General features: G+C 41.2%; 1 protein-coding gene across 6 annotated transcripts; it reads right to left on the reverse strand.

The window, feature by feature from the left end:
- Window positions 1-227: 227 nt before the first annotated feature.
- Window positions 228-19,964, reverse strand: LOC114569692 (disintegrin and metalloproteinase domain-containing protein 11). Of its 6 annotated transcripts, none has more exons than XM_028599714.1 (25): window positions 19,751-19,964; window positions 18,842-19,017; window positions 15,159-15,235; window positions 14,723-14,789; window positions 12,803-12,885; window positions 12,593-12,656; window positions 12,414-12,474; window positions 11,740-11,921; window positions 11,025-11,096; window positions 10,670-10,836; window positions 10,485-10,569; window positions 8,660-8,750; window positions 8,060-8,111; window positions 7,446-7,545; window positions 7,111-7,182; window positions 6,924-7,016; window positions 6,314-6,394; window positions 6,178-6,228; window positions 6,033-6,096; window positions 5,815-5,920; window positions 5,576-5,695; window positions 5,277-5,445; window positions 4,448-4,559; window positions 3,558-3,648; window positions 1,205-1,667 (listed from the first exon to the last, which is right to left on the reverse strand). In XM_028599714.1, the coding sequence occupies exons 1-25, from the start codon at window positions 19,812-19,814 to the stop codon at window positions 1,451-1,453; spliced, it is 2,517 nt and encodes an 838-aa protein (XP_028455515.1). In that variant the 5' UTR covers window positions 19,815-19,964; the 3' UTR covers window positions 1,205-1,450. The 6 variants fall into 6 exon arrangements, 3 of the variants coding, with proteins under 3 accessions (XP_028455512.1, XP_028455515.1, XP_028455514.1); XR_003694415.1 differs by having other exon boundaries at window positions 1,231-1,296; window positions 3,558-4,052; XR_003694416.1 differs by having other exon boundaries at window positions 1,655-1,667; window positions 3,558-4,052.
- Window positions 19,965-21,297: the final 1,333 nt, after the last annotated feature.

Raw genomic sequence — 21,297 nt, forward strand, 5'->3', positions numbered from 1 at the left:
ATACTTTATTAATGTGCTGCCTTTATGGTGCCATGGCTGCAGCGCACAACAGTTTGTAGAAAGAGATGATATTCTAGAGGTAAAAATCTGCCCTTCTACCTGTGATAGGAGTGTTAAGGTATACACGGACACAATTGCCCCTAACACTAATGTAAACACGCATACATTCTTCCTTTCTTTAAAAATCTCTTACATGCGTACATTCACCCGTGAACAGACATACAGATTAAACCTCAAGTGTACAAATTTTGGGCCTGAAAGTGGTGAGCACGCACAACGACAGATATTGTGGAATGTGTGTTGGTCAGTCTGTGGTTGAAAACACTAAGTTACGGTCTCTGCTGCGTCAAGGTTCAGTGGTTTAAAATGATCCCAAAACCATAACACCTAGCTTCCCTCTTTGTACCTGAAAACCTCTGGGTGGGGGTTGGTTGTTAAAAGAACAAATAACAATGAAAAGGTATTAGTCTGGGCTCTGGCCAGTGGCTGACTGGTTTTTGAGCCATCAATTTACAGTACATGATCATTTGTCCTTCCTTTGTCTCTCTTTGGAAAACAACAGTCCAATGCACAACTTCTTTTCAGTTATATACATGTTGACAGACTTTGTAGATTAAAACAGATAATTGTCCACTTTGACATGTCAAGGCCTGGCCTGGGAGCAACTGTGCCTCAGGTCCTTCTCCTTTAAGAAAAAAGGAAACTATTCAGCTCCTCTAACATTATTTCAGTCTGTTAGATGGCCAGTCTGTGTGCTAGTCCAACATTTAACTGTGGGCTCAGTTGCTGGCCAGTTTAGTTTGTATACAGGCAGGCAGGCAGGCATTGGAAAGACGGGTCTCATTTTAAATTGGTCCACTGTTGATATGTTATTCATCAGACTGTTCAAGATGTGAGTAAAGGAGGTACACAGACACCGAATCCCATTCTTAGAGCCACCGGACTGGAGATAGACCCTAGTGTCTCCCACAGGGAGAGCCACCTGCTTGCTCTAGGCGTGGCACAGACACGGTCTTCTGCGGTCTGCTGGAAGCGGCCACACAAGTATGATTTGGCTGGTATGGTGAGAGAAGCTCCACAGGCCCAGAGGAGTCATGCAGTAGGACAGACCATAGGAGCAGACGGAGCGTGGAGGAAACAATGATCAGAAGAAGTTTGGCAAAATTTTAGGACAGGAGTGGAAGACTTTTTTTTGTTCCCCTCTTCTCTGATGTGGAAACGACAGTGTGAGGAGGAAGACAGGACTAGACAGGACGGAGACAGAATGACAGACAGACATCTTATCCTCCACCAGATCTGAAAGAGACGTGAAAATGGATAGTTAACAGGAAGAAAAACAGACTGTTGCATAGGCGACAAAAGATGAAGATGCTTGAGAAATGGAAAAAGCCATTCTGCTTTACAATGATAAAGGGAATATTATGGGATGTTTTTTTTTTTTGCAGGGGTTTTAAGCGAAAATTAAATGGGATGAAGTATTCAAGCAAAAGGAGCAGTGAGTAAAGCATGGTGAGCATGGTGCTCTGTGGGGATGAGCCAAAGGATGAACTTCAGATGGTGGATGAAGGAGCAAGTGTGGAATGACATGGGATGTTTTGTGATGCGACTCCACCAACACAATATCACATGGTCGTGGTCCTAAGTTATACCTTCCTCTTCGAATGTTCCTGCATCCAGTGAGCACACATCAAGAGAAAAGACAAAATGTCAAGACATATCAATGACAATAGGAAAAATGACAATCAAATGAATGATAAGCTAAACTATTTTTTAGAAGCATGTTATAAAGCTGATCATCCTGCATTCGAATTGCAAGAAATTTAAAGAACAAATAACAGTATAACTGCACAAGAAAAAGTAAAAAAAAAAAACATTAACAGTTGGAATTGGTAAAACCCAGCATAAATAGACTTTATTGTTTAATGTTGACATAAAATATGAATCAATATTTGAATCATTTTCTTTCATTCCCCAGTGCTCTCAAAAATCTTCCTTGCCAGATTATAGTGATGACCGCACATGCAGCAGGTCTACAGTACTCGTGGCACTGACCCTCTCAGCCCCATACAGTCTGACACCAGAAACTATTACATCCACCCTCTAAGACAGAGTGAAAACTTCTTACAGCTCATGCACACGTGCACAGACTCTTACCTCTGGCCCTAAAAGGACTGACTACATCCTACATGCTCCCTTCTTATAGGTACACAGACCTCAAATTTTGACCCATTTGTCAAAAAGGCAAAGATCCTTATGCGCTCAAGTGAGATCTGGTGTTTTGCCTTTGACTATTGAAACAGGACGATATGTTAATGTAGAAGAGGAAAAACGTATTTGTCCTATGTGCTGTTTGAATTATGTAGAAAGTGAGTTCCATTTTGTTTTCTATTGTCCTTTTTATCGTGAGCAGCGTGATTTTTTGTTTTGTAGGATAAAAGCAGAGATTGATTTGGTAAATATGGATGATGCTCAAAGATTGAGATGGCTGTTCACATATGAAACATATAAATTGGCTAATTATTTAGATAAAACCTGGGAGAAGAGGAAAAAAGCTCTTTATCGAGTGTAGATGAGAACTAGTTGTTTGTGTGTGGTATGTGTGTACGTGTATATACATGTATGTATGTGTATGTCTATATATTTGTATTCATGTATTTGTTCGAAGGATTTGTATATGCAATGGGAAGATGTTTGTTGAATAAGTGAATTTGTCGTGTCTTGTAATCCCATGTGGGATGGGCCAAGATGTTTGGCATGACACAGAAATAAAATATAACTAACTAACTAACTTATAGGTTATTACATGCTTTTCAATTGACAGCTTTTCGTCAGCCACAATTATCTTATGAATCCAACTGTGAGCACAGTAGGAGGAGTCCTTTTATGTCAGAGTATAAGGAGTGAACAAAAGCAAGCATGCACAGGTGGAACATCAGCGAGGGCATTTGGGGATAGGATGCTGCCTGTCGGAGGAAAACTATACTGTATAATGCAGGCTAAAAAAAGCACCAAAGGTAAAACATATTAAAAAGGGTGTTTGTGGTAATTAACTGTTAACCATTACACTTTTCATTAAAAGGCTAATAAATCTAGTGGATTAGTGTTCCTGGCAGATTAACGTCTCGGTCCTGCCCTGTTTTACACACACTATATGTGTGTGTGTGTATATATATATATATATATATATATATATATATATATATATATATATATATATATATATATATATATATATATATATATATAAAAACACACACAGTATATAAATACTGTATAGCTATATAAAAAGGGACAAAGAGGTGAAGGATAGAGCTCATGTTTAATTAATGATTTGATCAAAGAAAACAAAAGCGGTGTTATGTTCTGTACGGATTTTGACGCTAAAAGCAGTTCAAATATGTGCACGGTTAAACTCAGACTTCACTCCCCATTTCCCTTCCCCTGGTTGGGCGATGAGTTGCGAACGAGGATCTATTTCAGAGGGGTGAGAGTGGGAGGAGCGGGGGTTCCTTTACGTAGAAGCAGACAGGTACACAAAGGCATGCCAGAACTCTTACTTAAATCCCCATCCTGTTCCCCCTAGGACTATAGCTGCCAGGAGAATAGCACCTGCGATGGACCCTATTATGATATTGGTGCCACTGGGACCTGCGCAGAGGAAGGAGGAAGGGTGTGGAGGAGGAAGAGGAGTAGGGGGGCAGAAACAAAACAACACCACTAAAAAACACACGTCAGAGGACAGCATCAACACTGTACATCAACGACAACAACTAGAGAGAGAGAAAGGCAGATGGTAAGATACCTGCACACAGAAAAAGAGAGATGAAGGGAAGGAGGAGGATACTAGCACATGGGTTGGAGGTGGGAGAATGGGCGGGTGAGCAAGGGAGGTCAGGGAGACAACAGTAACACAAAAAAAAACAAAGGAGAGAGTTGTATTACTTTGTTCTCATTCCCCCTCGCCTGCTCTTTCAGATGGACACCCTCTTGCTCAGGGTGGCTTTTTTGGCCCTATGAGAGCAGCTGCTCAATTGCTCTGTGTCATTGGCAGACTGCAAAAAAAGTAAGGAAGACACTTGAAGATGGCGGTGTTTGCAAGACATTCAGTATCACCACACAAACACACACACACACACACACACACACACACAAACAAATGATCTGTACATGCACATATGCTCTAATGGATAAACATGTCTCAACACACACCTACACTCTTCCAACATTGGAACCAAGACTCGCCAGGAGGGAAAACACTGTGTGGTCTATATAATGATGTTAACTTTTTCACAATAATCAGGTGAACTACTCTTTGTATTTGAGGACAAGATACTGTGCTCTGCTTCAGTGCAAAGAGAAGCTACAGTGATGATGGGTAGAGACCATGAGGGGGATATGAGAGGCAGACAGAAAAAGAGACATGGGCAGGTTGAGAGGCACTATGGACCTTTCTTCACTTGGTCTGTCGGGACGGTTGGCTCAGGGATGGGATCAAAGACACTGCAGTCCTTTCCTGTGTAGTCCCTGTCACAGATACACTTCACCTCATTACTGCAGGTCTACAAGAGAGAGAGAGAGATAGAGAGAGAGAGAGAGAAGAAAATCAAGTGCCATAAGCACGAGAAGAGAAAGATGTTAAATGTATAGCCAGTAAGCATGGATTTGGTGATTTACAGGTCAAAAAACATTTTTGAATCTATGTTAAAACTGGGCTGTCATATTGGTAACATATACATTGGCAATGGTGTTTCAACAGCCTTTCAATGACAGTATTTCAACACATACAGTAGTTTCAACCTGTTCCACATTGAAATACATTCATTTAGATGCTGTTGAAACAACAGTTGACAGATTTTGACATGAAAATGTTTATTTGGTAGATAACAAGAGGACATCTTTGAAGGAAAAACAATGGTTATATGTCACCACATATATTTAAATGTAAAACAGGTCCGAATGACATTGATTACCGTTACTTAAATGCAATTGAAACAACAGTTTTAATATATGTAAATAAAAGGGACAAACAATTTGAAACCCTTCTCAATATAGTCGGTCCAGTACGACACCACCCCCAACTATGACCTCAGTAATAGACATATAATTTAATTTACACACACACAACAATGTCACCAAAAACATTATGAGTTTCAGAAAGATAGATGTTATGGCAAGGCTGTTGCACTGTACTGCACTGATGTACCTACTAAAGTGGCCCCTCAGTGCACGTAACTAATGTGTCTAAAATACGTTCACTTTTCAGGAGGGTTTCTTACCCCGTGGTCGGAACAGATGCGTCCATTGTTGGATCCAGAACAGGTGCTGAGGTTAAACGCTGCCACAGGGAGGCAGCGTCGCTCCAAACACATCATGTTGGGACCACAAGGAGTGCCTTCCTCCACATAGCCCAGGTCTGATCCGTCCTCCAGCAGAGCATGACCACCTCTGAAAAACCATCCAAACATGTCAGACAGGTGGGAGAAGAGGGATAGCACCTTTAGACATTTAGGAACACAAGGTTCTTATTTTTACACTATGTTAGCTGTAGCTGATCAGATAGATGTGACCCACTTACTTGCAGTCCAGGTACTTGTTCTGGTGGTAGAGGGTGAAGCTGGTCACCTCACCCTGCAGGTCTCCAAACTTTGGTTTTGTCGTCACGTTGGCACAGAACAGGAAGCCGCATAAAACGTCACTAAACAGGAAAAAGTAAATGGCAGAGAACAATCTGTATCAAAAAAGCAGATTAGAGTGAACACACTCTTATTCTTCTATGAGAATATCAGCAAGGGGTATCGGGATGGTGAGACTCACGGCTTGTTGCACTGCAGCCAGCCCTGGCCTTCAGGACCTGGACCACAGTTGCCTTTCTCTGTCCCCTCAGCGTTCAGCTTCTCATAACAAAACCTGTCCGCTGAATCTGGGAGGGCAAACAGACATACTAATTAGACTGTTGCAAGAAGAATGAGACTATAACGCCATACATACAGAATACAGTTTCCAGGTGCAAGCTGCACATGTTCTATACTTACTATAACCCCAGAGTCCCCTACACTGTCCATCATGAGTTCGGCATCGTCCACCATAACAGCGGCCCTGAAGAAATAAGACAACAATAATTAAGTTTACATCAGAGTGAGCTTCAGACAAGAATCCTTAAACCAAACCAGCCCTTACCTGAGTAGAATCACACATGTAGCCATCCAGCTTGTGCACATTATGAGGACACTGCGAAAGAAGAAAAGTACTTAATATTCTGAATACTCTGGTTGATCATGCAGTTTTTCCACCCCAGTGTTCCAGTAAACCCTACCTGGCTGGAGTCTCCGGTGCAGGTCTCTGGGATATCACATTCGTTCACAGCCTCTCGACATACCACGCCTCTCAACTCATACTAGGTCACAGCATAAAAAGGCATCAGGTACATTTTGGATTAGTCATATAAGTAATCATACACGCTGTAGAGATAAGTAGCACTTAGTAGAGACTTTTCTTTTTTTGCATTTTATTGCATTCAGTTCACACAGTTCATTTTTGTTATGATCTATATTTGGGGGGAAATACTGTATACTTGGGCACATACCATAAAGCTCTTGACACTAAGATAAAGATTGTAGAGGTTTAAGTCTCAACACATGAAATATCTCTAGAACTAATGTCTTACTCCTGCCAACTTAATAAGCAAAACCGAAAAACAGGATGACTGATGTGTTAGTCGGTGCAAAAAACATATTGCATGCAGAACAAAAACTATTACTGGTACCTTTTCCTGTTGTTTCTTTTCTAATTCCCTATTTTGCAATCCTAATTGTTTATAATAAATTACATTATATACATTACAAATATACGATTTTTGGGGTTTGGCACTCTTCATTGTTAAATACTTTCTTTTTTATATAAAGACAATTGTTATACAGGCTTACCTTGCAGCCACTGCAGCAGAGTCCGTTACTGCACATGGCATCATGGGTAAGTGTGCACTTTTTACAGCAGGCTCCTCCATTACGGGCGCACTCCTGCAGCCACAGAAATGAAAACAAACCTTCAGCTCTGCCTCAGAAAACAGATTAATAGCTGGCTTTCATAAATGACATCCAACTGCATACTTACCACCTGGGATCCACAATCACACTCTTCCCCTGGTTCCACAAAGCCATTCCCACACTCTGGAGGGTCCAACAGCTGAGGGAGACAGAGACGAACATATATGAGCACATATATATAAGTGGGAGACAGATGGAGGAGAGATGAAATGTGTCAGTAATATAGGAAATTGTTGGCTGGAAGTACAGAGATACTAATATGCTATATATATATATATATATATATATATATATATATATTAAAAAAATATGATATGGTCATGTAAGTATGTGTAAAGATTTTACCTCGAGAATAATTAATTAGTCTATAAATGATGCTCGGAGGCCCCACATGGCCCTCACCTTGTTTGGCTTGTTGAAGAGGCAGCTCCCGCCCCCCTGGAGCAAGAACTGGATGTACTCATCAACGCTGCAGCGAGAAAACTTTCTGGGCAGATAGTACCTGCGTTCACGCGCGCGCACGCACACACACATGCAACAAAAAATAAAAAACTGTACAATGCTTTTCTGTCAGTAAGGAATGTGGGTGTCTGTGCCATCACTTTGCAATCTGACAGAAATGTTACCATCTGTAGTAGGATATTACTCAAATGAATAATTCAAATCACATTACAAAACGCATTCTGTGCAGTACAGACTTTAAATTCAATTTGTAATTCTTTCAAGGATGTCTGATATTTCAACAATGTTTTTTAACGCATCAAATACAAGCTGTGATTATCACAGGCTTGGCTCGTTGAAGACTGAGTAAAAGTCAAAGCATCCCTCTGATACAGGTGTTTAATTGTCTACTCGAATGAAATGAACGGAACAAATTGCAGCAACAAGAGGGATTGCGACAAGAAAACAGTCCTGCTGTTTAATTTTGTCAACAAACAGAGAAGAGATTCATTTTACAGGTCTGTTGTGTTTTGTTTTTGTTGTTCACTTCAGTGTGCTATGATGTGGATTTTTACCCCGTGTCTTCCATGATGCAGCCCAACCAGGCATCTGGGCACCTGCAGTCTCCTGTAATGAAAACAAGGAGGAAGAAGATGAGAGGGGAAAGGTGACTCAAAGGAAAGGAAAGTAAAGTAAAGGAAAAGAATAATGTGATAATTGGCATTTACAACCCAAGCTGTACGTTGCAGCGAGATTTAATGATCGGCAAAGAAGAATATACTTCCCATAAAACTGGTACCTAGTGACAGAGGTATGGAGAGGCTATAGTGTGTGCACGGAGTTCTTGTCCGGACATTAAATAATAGGCATGATGGCTCTTCAACATTAATCACTGAGCCCATTGTTCAGTGGCAGCAATGTTCTAACCACCGCCCCCTCCTTCTTAGACACAGGTGACTTATCACCTAATGGAGAAGTCTAATTACAGAAGAGAACTGCTGGACACGGATACAACACCCAACTCTCTCTCCAACACCCCCCCTCAATACCATCCCTCCTTGCCTCAATCCTTCCCACACTGATCTTGCTTTGATCATTTATTCAGTTTAATGCCTGGTTTATTAGATCTCTCTATCCTCCCCCCTGCATTATCAGGCTTTCCTGTTATCTTTTACCTGCAGAGTTGCGTACGTTGTTCCACCTCATACCGATGTTCTGGCCAAGACTCTGACACAAAGTGATGGCCATTGCTCCTACATTCCCATACTGGAACGAATACACATAGGAAAGCTTTAATGTGAGATGGGGACAACGTCGATATACAATGCTAAAGGTAACTTGGGTTGCACCAAACATGATGTAGAGAAAACCAGGATTAAAGTAATAGTTCAACATCTTGGGAAATATGCTTATTACCTTTCTTGCCAAGAGTTAGAAGATCAATACCACTGTTTTATGATAGATTAAAGGCTACAGCCAGTTATCTTAGCTTAGCATATAGACTGGAAGCAGGGTGAAACAGCTAGCCTGGCTCTATCAAAAAGGTAACAATAGCCACCTACTAGCATGTTTAAAGTTGTTAAGTCTGTACAAAAACAGAAGTGTAAAAACAAATCATCGTTTTACTGAGGAGTTATGTGCTGGACTATTTCTTGGCTGGGACCAGTAAGGTGTTGGTAGACGGATTTTGTTACCTTTGGACAGAGTCTGGCTAGCTGTTACGGTTTCCAGTCTTTATGCTGAACTAACTGTCTGCTGGCTTAAACTACATATTTACCATACAAACGTGAGAGTCGTACAAATGAAAAAAAAAGAAAGTGAATAAGTACATTTACCAAAATGTCTATTTGTGTCTATAACTATTACTTTAAATCATGGTTTAACTATTTATGTTGCAACAAAACTTGAAACCTTAATATTATTTAAGTAATTGAACAGGTTTATGGTTATGCAAACTTTTCTTCATATCTTGGTTTAGTCCTCTCACAAGCTAAATTAAAATTGACCATGTTGCTCCAGACTCTTAGGGCCCCATCTTGCACCCGGTGCAGCGCGGCGCAAACCCAGACAAAAGACGCCCACGTCATTTAAAGGAGGTGTATTCAGGTGAATTCTTGGCGTATTAATATCTTGAGGCTGTGGGAAGTGATTGGGAGTTGACCAACAAAAACCTGGTCTAAAGTCAATAGCGCAGCATTTCATTGGGTAACACTTTAATTGAAGGTATCTACATAAGAGTGACATGACAGTGTCATGAACACATGACACATGAACCCTAACCCTAACTTGTCATGACAAAAACTGAATGACACTTACTAAAAAAAGCGTTATGTCATAAACGTTTGACTTGCTTATAATGTTTATGACACGTTCATGACAGTGTCATGTCACTCTTACGTAGATACCTTCAAGTAAAGTGTAACCTTTCATTGTTATTTTAACAGCACATTAGTAAAATGTGCCCAGGCTTATGCACAGCGCTCGCACACTATGCTTGTACACAGCACACAAACATGCAAAAGATTACAAATAAAAATATTACGGTGCAAATTCGCCATCATAATAGCAATGCGCCAAGGTACAAACGTGCCTGGCTTTTAAAGGGAATAGGAGATGACACTCTGATTGGTTTATTGCATGTTACACCCAAAACACACCTATGAATTAATGAAGACACTAAGTACAACCCTTTTGAACCATGCGCCCGGAGCACAGAACACACCTACGCCATTAGCTTCACGCCGTGCACTTAGATTGTTAAAATAGGGCCCTTAAACACCAATTTTACTGAACTTACTTTAAAATGGCAGGTTAGGTGGTTCAACATAAATTCGTTAATCATTCATTAAACAAATTTTTAATTAATCAATGGTTTCATTTAGATTGTTCAACAAAGATGGATTCAATTAAAATAATTTGTATCTACATTTATCTTAACCCTAATCTTTAATTTAATCCTTGTTTGTGGCAACAGAAAACAGATATTTAGATTCTCCTCACCTCGTTGATGCCTCCTCCCCTTGTTAGAGAGCACACCCCTCCTGAGTAGGCCGTCCCACTGCGGCTACTGTGAAATGTTCGCCCTCTGAGGTGCAAAGGAAAGATACCATAATTTAAAATAAAACCTAACACCCAAAAATCAAAGAAGCCTTAATTCTCAAGATATTAGATTTTTGTCTTCTTACGAGAAAAGATGGACGACGTCACTCTGATCTTTGATGTTGTCCTTCCTGTATTTCATAAAGTTCTGCAGCGTTATCAATGGATCTTCCACTACTGGCATCATATTTTTAGAAGTCCAGGTCTCCATGGCAACCAGCACAATCCTCGTGTTCAACTGTTCCTTGTAGATCTGGGGACCAAAAACGCTCATCAGTTTACCGCTTTATTGGCGTGACACCTGTGCTGTGGACACTGTGTGGTATCTGGGATAAATCATTTGCAAATGTGGAAATAAACGCACACTTCTTGACAGGTGGCGGTGTGTGAATGCAAGGTTTAGGAGTAGGAGGATTATAATCCTTCAAACAAAGCTCTTACTGCATCTGCCATGTTGACCACTGCTTTGGCAAAGTTCTTGGTTTGGCTGCTGGAGCGACGCAGCTGTACAAACTGTGGAGAGATACACAGATGGTGTAAGAGATGAATCACATTTACCCTCTGATACACAAACACACACACAAAAATACACACCCACACACACACACACACACACACACACACACACACACACTTGTACTTCTATACTTATAGGGATCCTGACATGAGACATACATTTATAGGAATGTTTCACTGAATTTATTTCCTTGAGTTACTGGCATCGGCAGCCCACAATGCTGGCGTGTATTTGTATTCATTTTTTGTAACTTCTTTTTTTTTTAAACTCCAGCTATATTTTGACTGTAAAACTTTAAGACAGTTTACAAATCAACATGTGTACATTTATACCTGTGAGGGCAGTTGTAACAACATAGTTTACTTACACCACAATATACTCTGACAAATAAAAGAAAGAAACTATGTCAGTGGATACCAATGAAAGATTTTAAAAGACAAGAAAACATGATAACAACCAGGCTAATACACATATCCCCAAGCTATGCTGGTAGACGGTTAGCCACGCAAAACCATGCTGGTAGATCGAGGCACTGTAGGACAGCCTGTATGAGCCAGACACTTTTAATTTCTAACAACAAAGAGCACCAACCAGATCAGACATCCACATAATTAGCAGCAAAAAATACATTTAACTCACAATTTCATTGTCGTTGACCACCATCAACTCAATATATTTGGTCTCAGTCTGAACAGAGGGCTTGCGAATATATCTCTTAGATCTCCTCAGCCCCCCAGACACCTGCTGTTCCCTCATTTGGTCCGGTCTGTCATCATCACCATCACCTCCTCTGCTATCCCACTCACTGTGCTCTGTACAGTCTGGACACACAGAGAAGCAGAGCTGCAGGCACTTAGAGCAATATTACTTGGTTCTTGTGCAGTGCAAACATTGCTATCACAATCTCATTCAAAACATTTCAGTTCCCAATCCAAAAAGCTCTGACTGTAAGTATTGCCCTGTCTGAATTAACTAAAGATTACATCCCATTCAATTATTACATTTGTTTGGTCTGAATTGTCCTTTCTATCTGGTGTGAAGAGAAAATAAATTGAATTATTTGAACATAGGAGAGACTACAACTGCCGTGTTGGAGGTTTATTGGACAGTAACATAAGCAGTACCTATGGAATATTAGGTAATTTAAATTACTGCCACAGTACACAGGAGGTTGGGTCTAATTTATCCAACTGAGGCAAGGGGGTTATATTAAATATGTAATAAAGATAAGAAAATAAGAAAAGACTTAAAAGCAGTACTATTCTGATGTGATATGAGTGTCAATAGCTTATGTTTTAAATACATTTATGTACCTGGGCAGTGGGGGGGGAGTCTGATATCAGGCATCCTGCGGATTATGTGAGCGCCATCATCCTATAACAGAATACACCCAGATGACATTAGACACATGAGGACCTAAAGACAACAAAATCAGCATCCAAACTCACAATAACTCAATAATTATCACTACAACTAATATCCACTCTTTTACCTGATTGCTCCCATTGTGAACAGGCTCAATCCCGTAAGAGAAGAAGCCGTCAGAGAACATACCGCTAAGGACCAACAACAAGAGAAAGACAGTGATATGCAGAGCAGAAAAACAGAAAACTTAAACAAATACGCAAACTTAAGTAATTATGTGTGCACAGAAATTAAGCAGGACAACAAATGTGATTTTATAAATAACTGTCAGGCTCACCGCAGGCCGTGGCAGGTGGAGAGAGCTGCCCAGGACTCTGGTAAACCTCTTAACCTTCCCTGGTAGTAGCAGTGCTCCCCTCCCTGTGGGCACACCACAGCTCTACTGACACACTTCAGGCTTTACAGGCCCTTTTTATACTTCATTGGGTATTGTAAAAGGTCAGCTCTGTGGAAAAATAATTCTCACAACCTCTGCATATGTCACTCCTCTCTCCCTACTATCACGTTCATGGCAGTTTGTGACCTACTTGTGTCCTGTGCTATACTCCACTCTATTCTGCTTCACTGACAATAGAGGTGAAGGTAAACCCAGGACAAGGATCTCTTCAATAAATCAACACTCATGTTGCTCACACAGTTAGATCTGAGAATTTAACATGGGATGACTGTAAAATTGGCAGGCTGCAGCTGAAAAACACAGATGAGAGTAAAAAAAGAATTGTGCTCTGCTCTTACCTTTCCTCATAACAACGTTCACTACCACCAAAGAGCCCTAGCTTTTGTCTCCAGCTAACACTCCCTAAAAAGTGGGCGCACTGCTTCACGAGGTCACAGCGGCGAAGATGAACCACCAGGAAAAGTGAGAAAAATGGTTTCACCTGAATAACACTAAGTTCAGCAGGGTGTCTCAGCCTTGCCACAACAGCTCAGCCAAACAACACCTTGGTGCTTTGAATGGAAACAAAATGTCAGCATCAGAGGCATCATGTGAAGCCTCTGTCCAGCTGGGCGACAATCTGGCCTGACTACAGGTCTCCATCCCCGGCCCTGTAAGCCTCCTCTTCCTCCCGCCACTCTGGGAACAAACCAATTGTCTATGAACACACATACACCCCCAAAATGACTCCTCCCTGTTCCAGCGTTCAAGCTCATTTTGCCTTTTGTATTAACTGACATTTTACTCCTCATTTTCCCTCCTCCTCCTCTCTCACCAGCTCTCCTCCCTCTCGCTCTTCTTCTTTTATTCTCTCGCTGCCAAGAACTTAATGACACTGCTGAGCTAACTCGTTGCTATGGAAACAGGCTTGTGATTGGCCAGGAGGATTGAGGTAGAGTTTGGAATGATTATGGGTGGGGACATGGAGTGCTGGCTGGGTGAGTGGGTGTCTGCTGGGGGGGCAGTGAGTGGCACATTTATTCAGAAAAAAAAAAAATAATAACATTAGCGCTTCCTTCTGGCTAGCAGAATGCAGTGATATTCTTCTGGTCTGTCCTGACAAGCACGCGTCACATTAGATGTCAAGGCTTTCATCCATGTTTCTGTTATCTCTTAATTCTTTCTCTGAGCTTGTGGTTTTACACTACAGGCATCTGCTGCCTTTCTTCTTGACTGTCTGTCTTGACTTCTTCTTGCTCTCACAGCAGAGAGGCATGCATGCACAACGCTGACAGGAAAAACCCACGTATGTAGAGCACAGTAACATACATAATCATAAACAGTTACATGGCAGCCCACTTTTAAAGCAGAGAGCACACAATGTCCTCTCTATAAATAGATAAGATGGGAAGATGATGTCAAACTGTAAAAACATAAATAAAACATCACATAAAAAGATTAGCCTTAAAAGATAAAAACAAAACAAAAAGCACGTCATATATTTCTAAAAATGAGACATTAATCAAACAGATCTGCATTAGATGACCTTAAAATATATATGAGACATAGGAATTGTGTTACATGATGAGCTCTAGTGAGGCATTGCGTCTGAAAAAAAAAACTTGAAATTAATTCTAAGATTCACTGGCAACAGCACCAGTGTAAAATGGGACAAAGTTTGACTCAGTTTCTGCAGCCAAATAACTGAATACTGCACCGCCGCTCTGGTCATCTCATTAATATGCTGCCTTCTTTGTGCCAAAAGTTCACTCACTTAAATCCTGCCAGTACACATCCCCCACCCCACGCAAACAGTCTTACCACTGATTGTGAAGGTCTCCCATCCTGGTTAAAGTGTCGTTCCACATATTCTGAAGACAGGAGATGACTGCAAAGAGAAAAGAGATAGCATGAACATCTCAAACAGCATTATCTCTATCACCACTATGTAATACAAATTGCTTATTTTCCACCTCTTGCTCTCCCCTCAAATGTATTTCACAAAGAATAAGTGAACATATTAACATGTGGTGTTAATAAAATCAGTGGAACCTCATAAACATGCAGCAGTGTGTGTCTCTGTGTTTGCCACATTGGTATTCCCCATCTTGTCATGCAAGATAATAGAGACGCTAAGTGCATTTGCTTAAGTGATGGGAAATGCTAATGAGAACAGCTGTAGTGAATTAAGAACACCTACTGATACAAGTGTGTACGAAAAGGCAGATCTTAATATGTTTTGAACAGTAACACTAACTGGTTTAGCTCCAGGTCCAGAGTGAAGGTGTGTCCAAAGGCTTCCACTTGGAAACAGCTCTGGGCCAAGTGGACAGGCTGAAAAAACAACAACAACCCCACAGTGACAGACAGATTTCACAGTTGATAAATCAAAGTGTAACAAAACAATTGTTAAGAGTGTCGCTCTGTAAATGCCACAACGTGATTGTGAAAAGGTTCTATGAATAATTCAACAGAATCAACAGTGTGTATGCTCTAAAAGCAACTCGGCAATTGAAATATTATGATTGATAAAGTCTCTATTGATCGACAAAGGCTGCCAGCATTCAGGCATGCATGACCGCAGAGAACTATGGTTGTTTAAGAGCTAATCTAGAATTGCGGGATGGAGATGTAAGGAGATGGAGGAGGCAGAAGGAGGGAAAGAGGAGGAAGAGAAAACGTTACTGGTGTGGTCTAAATTCAGTCATGCTGTGCCAATGCCCCTAATGGACAGGGCAGTGAGGAGACAGCAGGGCCAGGAGAGAGAGAGAGAGAGAGAGAGAGAGAGAGAGAGAGAGAGAGAGAGAGAGAGATTTACTGCAGACTAAAAAGTGTGTCTCTTCAGCTGCTCTGACTGTGCCAGCATGGCTTTGATCTCAGTCTGGGGGAACCAAGCTACAGTGAATCACTGGGCTTTTACAATAAAATGCATCTCTATCCAGGAATGATTCCCTCCAGTGAGTATGGACAACAGAATTCACTTGAGGAGGCTGATGCATGGTGTCCATCAGGGCTTCTGTACTTTTGTACAGTAAAGCTGTTCCACAGCTCTACAAACCATTTTCTTTAATCTTCCTCAGTTGAAGGAGGAAGGAGTTGCACTGTGGCAATGAAATTATAGATGTTCAAAATGATTATTTTTTCAAGCTGCTCTGGAGCTTTTGATCATATTACATCATCCATCCATCTTCCTATAGGCCTTTTTGAGCCATGATGCATATTCAAATGTAAATTACTCATTAGTCAATATTAGGCCTGTCACAATAGTCAATAAATCAATTAATCGCACGATAAAAAAAAAATGAGCTCAATCATTTTTCCAGCCGCGATAATTTCCATTTGCATTAGTTTGTTTTCCTCGTCTCTCTCTACCAAAGAGACTGGAGGACCACTCTCGGTTCCTTAGCGTAACGAGGAGTGAACCCTCTTGTCAGTCGCGTGGTCTTTGTGTGGGCGGGACTCCAGGCGGGGAGAGAGAGAGAGAGAGAGAGAGAGAGAGAGAGAGAGAGACAGAGACAGAAAACACTAGTTGAGAGTTGGAGCAGGGTTTCCCGCAGCACTTTGCAGTTAAGGCGCCGTCAAAAAAAAAAAGAAAAGTATATGAGCAATATCCGCCGTGTTACTCGCCGTCCTGTTTTCTCCCTTTCATTCCAAACCACACAGCTGACAACCTGCAGGTGGAGGCGGTGGAGACAGGCTCGGATAAATATAGGGTACTAGGCTCGGACATACACGCCACTGTGGACTTGTCAGTCTCCCAAGTGGTTTCAGGAAAGTGGCTGCATGTGTCCGACAATGCACAGAACATTAACCGGTACAAGTCTACAGCTGTCCACGGACACGGAGTGTGGAAAGTATGTCAGAGTTGCACCAGTGTTTCTGAGTGTTTCTGAGTGTTTGTGTGTGTTTGTGTGTGTGTGTGTTTGTGTCGGCCCGCCCCCACGAAGCTCCGACCTGCAGAGGAGCAGAAGCCGCACCTTCGCCAAAATGAAGACTGAAAAACAGAACTATTTTGGTACAAACATTTACTCACCATGTGGCAGATAGCCATATAGATAGATTTAATTTATTAATTATATATTATTTAAATTTAATATTTATAATGTTAAATAATTGTAAACTGTAGTAAAGAGTCTGTAGTCTATCACACAAACACTCATGCAGCAAACGTGTGACAGCCAGTAGGCTATGAATTGCCTGGGAGAACATATGTGTCACAAACGGCAATCCCACAACTGTACATCAGCGTGAAAGACAACATACTAAAAGGAGATCAAAGACATATTGTGGATATTTAAAATGTCTTCCAGTTCCAGTGTTAAATACTTTTGAGAAATAAAAGTGTACTGATCTTTGAAAAGGTATACCTGCATTATGCCATTATCATTAGATGCAAATGGTCTCTCAACGACAATATTATCGTTTATCACAATTTCTGGGACAATTTATCGTCCAGCAAAATTTGTTATTGTGACAGGCCTAGTCAATATACATTTTTATTATAATCATAGTAATGCCAAAAACTGTGTCTGAGTTATTTATGTTAAACAACAAACTGCTAGATGTATATGGGAATTGGTCCCACAGTCAGTGATTAATGGACTTATGGGGGCAGGGATGGGGAGTGCTCAAGCCTCTTGGACCATGCAGCACTTCTAACACAGAGCTGCTTCATAATTAATGGGGACATACTTCAACACACCACTGAATAATGAAGAAGTTGAGGGCTCAGCACGGCAGCCGGATGATCGGACGAGCTAAGCTTTGTCATGTGAAGATGAGGGCCACTACAAACACACACGCAAACATTTAAACAGCTCTTTGATGAACTGTGCATTTACTACAATACTTGCACAGTATACAAAGCAGGTCAGAAGGTTTTAGTTTCAGAACTTGTTGCCAGATGTTACGGCTTAAGATTAGGCAGGAATCAATGGCTGTAACACAACAACTTGTCTGTCTTGGTTTCATATCAGCTGACATTACTTCACTGTGGACTTTTGAAGGGATTCTTTAGTGATAACTGGGTCAAAATCACGAGGAGCGGAGACTGCTGCAAGACACCACCCTGCACTGTCATCCCTGTGTAGCAGGAGCTGCATGAGCTGCAGAGAGCTGAGCGCTGCACTAGAAAAACACTGGAAAAATGAAAAATGAGGTTCCCATCAGCAGAATGACAGTCCGTCACGCCCATAAATGTCGACAGACTTGCTGGACGCACCGATGGTAAAATGCTGGGCCAATACTAAATGTTCAAAATAACAAGTTGGCCAATACCCGATGCAGATGTTTTTTGATTTACTTGCTATTGTTGCTCACCCTTTTGTGCCAGGGAAACAAAGAATTCTTCTTTTTTTTTAAATAACGGAAATGTTTTGAAGTAATTTAGCCCTCATTTCACTATCTTTGAATGAGCACAAATTCAATCATCCAAACAACCTTTAATATTTCTTCCTTTCACATTATAAAGATTATTTATTTGAAAACGGCTTTAAAAGCCTTTTTAATAATAGGCCGATTGCAATCAACAAGGCGAATACCAGCCATTACCGATTTTTGGCCAATAAATCGTTGCATCCCTACTTGCTGAAATGCCACCAATCTTCTTTAGTAAGGATGCATGCTGAGCACTGGACTTCAAATTCTCAAAAGTTTCCTGAATTTATTGAGCTACACATGAAACTGCCTGCCCCCCATTTCCTATTCTTATACATTGTCCAACTGGGATACTTTACTTTTAATCAAATTACAGATTAATCTATTCCTAATTTTTCTGGAAGATTCCTGAAATTTTGTCTGTGTGTATCTGGCCCCCAAATTAAGACCACTGGGCTGAGAATTACAGAGAACAGAGCAACCTGTTGTGAAAATAAACAGAATCAGGGATATGAGAGTAAGAAATTGGCAAAAAGATGGGCTTTACAATTAGTTACAACTTACCAAGGTGTTCCTGGTGCTGTTCTTCACCCTGGTATCCAAGTAGTCATGAGCCATTTCCTCCTCCGACTCGATCTGCTGCACCAGTCGCTTTGGATAGGTGACCTTGGTGGCAGTGTCCCCTGCCGGGATAAACCAGTCCCAGATGTGTCCATCCTGCACCGGGCTCCTGTCCACACCTGCAGATAGTACAACAGAGACACTCTCACCATAGACTCATGAGTGTACAGAGAGCTTGGCAAAGAAGGGACACACCTGAGCCTGTCTAAATTCTACCTGGTAGTGGTGTAGTAAGCAAAGCAAATGGTATGTTGGTTGATTTAAAAGTGATATATATTTAATAAGTTGCACTGTGTGAGCATTCAAATCAATGTTTCTTACTGTGAGGTAATGGTTTGGTGACCTAATTAATCACAGTGGCTAGTTAATAGCATTATATCAGCCTCTGCTCTATCCTAAGAAATGTAGTGGACATATTTAGGATTTTATGGAAAATAAGTCATGTAGTAATTTGTCATATAGTTTACAGGCTCTATAGTAGACTGACGCCCATATTGACATATACACAGGGCCTTTCTCAGCAATCATAAGGCTGTTAAACACATTGCCTTGGTGATTGACAAGTTATATCATAGTGCTCTCAGATGTGTATTAGTTTAAATACCCTGGAAATGGTTGTATGTACGTTGGATATAGGTGATGGGGCTGCAATGGAAATGTGTTGATGCAGCAAATCTACCGCATTGGAAAGTGCTTTCAGACCGAGCTCCCGCTATACTAAATCACAGCCTACACCTTAGAAAAGTGCTGGTGCAAGGGGAAAAATGTGGATGCAAAGGAAACGAAAAAGGTGCTCCCGCTCTTTATCCAAACCCCCTCTCTCTATCTTCTCTCTCTCCCTCTATCTCTTACCTGAGACCGCCGCAAGCCTCTCGCCCACTGCAGCAAAGACCATGAAGCACCACACCGCCAGCATGATCTTCACATATTCCCCCGGATTACAACATCGGGAGCCGCAAAATGTCACGAACCCGGCCGACGGAGGGGAGGAAAAAGACCAAATAGACGCACAGCAGTAATGATGGAAGAGCGACAGTGAATCTGCTAAACATCTGATAATGCGCGTTCTCTCATCTCTCTCTCTCTCTCTCTCTCTCTCTCTCTCTCTCTCTCTCTCTCTCTCTCTCTCTCTCTCTCTCTCTCTCGCACGCGCTGCCTCTCTCAGCTCCGGCAAACACCGCTATTGAGAATTTGGATTAACATACCATAATAATGAATCATAAGCCTAAAACGGAGATCATCAATAGGCTACATGCGTATATAGATTGATCAGTGAGGAAATAGTGAGGAACGCGAGAGTGCGCACCGCGGATGCAGCTCCGCAAGGCTGCGCGATGGGTGTAGATATATAAAATGGTATAGCCTATACGAATCTGCGGTATGCGGAAACGAAGGGATGGGAAAGCGAAGAGAAATGAGTTGGGTCTGCTGCGGTGAGGAGGACACGTCGAACCGTGGTACCCTCCCTCATCCCGAGCTGCCTCCTCCTCCCGTTGCCAGGGAGAGAATGCGACAGCCCGGCTGATGCTGGGGTGCACGGCCGAACAGAAGCCATAAAAGGGATTTGGGATTCACAATTCATTCATTTACTCGATGTACGGGTATGAAAGGCGGAATATCTCGGAATGCATGAATAGGATGAATGTGTGTCCCGAGAGAAACATCACAGATCAGAGGCCTTATCGTCATGTAGTCTCATGTTCCTCCTGTCTCTGCGGTAACCAACTCAAACAGTTCAGGATATTTTTTCATTCATAGTTTTACAAAAGGACTGTAATTATGCTGTTACACGTGGAGACAAATCCCTCTCATTCTCTGCTGTGAAATATGAAATAAATCCAAGTGCCATAACTTTAAATAAAAACAACAGTTCCATAACTAGTTCTATTTAGCCTATATGGGATAAAATAAAAGCGGGGTCTGCTATGATAATATTAAACCATATTTGCATTTCTAAAACCCATTGTGATGATTGAAGAGAGGTAGATTTCCCCATTTTGTTATTTACAAAACTGTTTCTCAGTGTGATTTAGCTTATCTTACATGGAAGCGTTTGAGGATCTAGTAGCTGTAGAAAAAAAATGCAACAAAAATGTTGTCTTTAGAATATCTATTAAAGTAAAGTGCTCTTCTCTTTAAGTGAATTCAAAAATAGGCAGTGTAGCCTAGTGCAAATTAAGCAGAACAGATTCTAGACAGATAAAGCAGTTTTTTCCAGGCATCTTCATTTGAAGCATGCAATATCGGTACACTGGTATTCACCAAAATGACCAGCCAATCATCATAAAAAATACTGTAAATATCCCTATAAGAAAGTTAGTAACACTCCAAAACATGATCAATATCAACATATTACTGTGCAGATCTACACTGGCAACACGTTTAGTAGTGATTTAGGT

The sequence above is a fragment of the Perca flavescens genome, chromosome 15 (assembly GCF_004354835.1).
Source record: "Perca flavescens isolate YP-PL-M2 chromosome 15, PFLA_1.0, whole genome shotgun sequence".
NCBI classification, from domain to species: Eukaryota; Metazoa; Chordata; class Actinopteri; order Perciformes; family Percidae; genus Perca; species Perca flavescens.

Bases quoted from the DNA above. Each gene is read 5' to 3' on its own strand.
- LOC114569692 (XM_028599714.1), bottom strand. From the start codon at position 19,814: ATGCTGGCGGTGTGGTGCTTCATGGTCTTTGCTGCAGTGGGCGAGAGG. The intron at 11,097-11,739 runs GTGAGTTAAATG...ATCTCTCCACAG, and splicing joins TGGTCAACGACAATGAAATT to TTTGTACAGCTGCGTCGCTC. The intron at 7,546-8,059 runs GTAAAAATCCAC...GCGTGAACGCAG, and splicing joins TGCATCATGGAAGACACGGG to GTACTATCTGCCCAGAAAGT.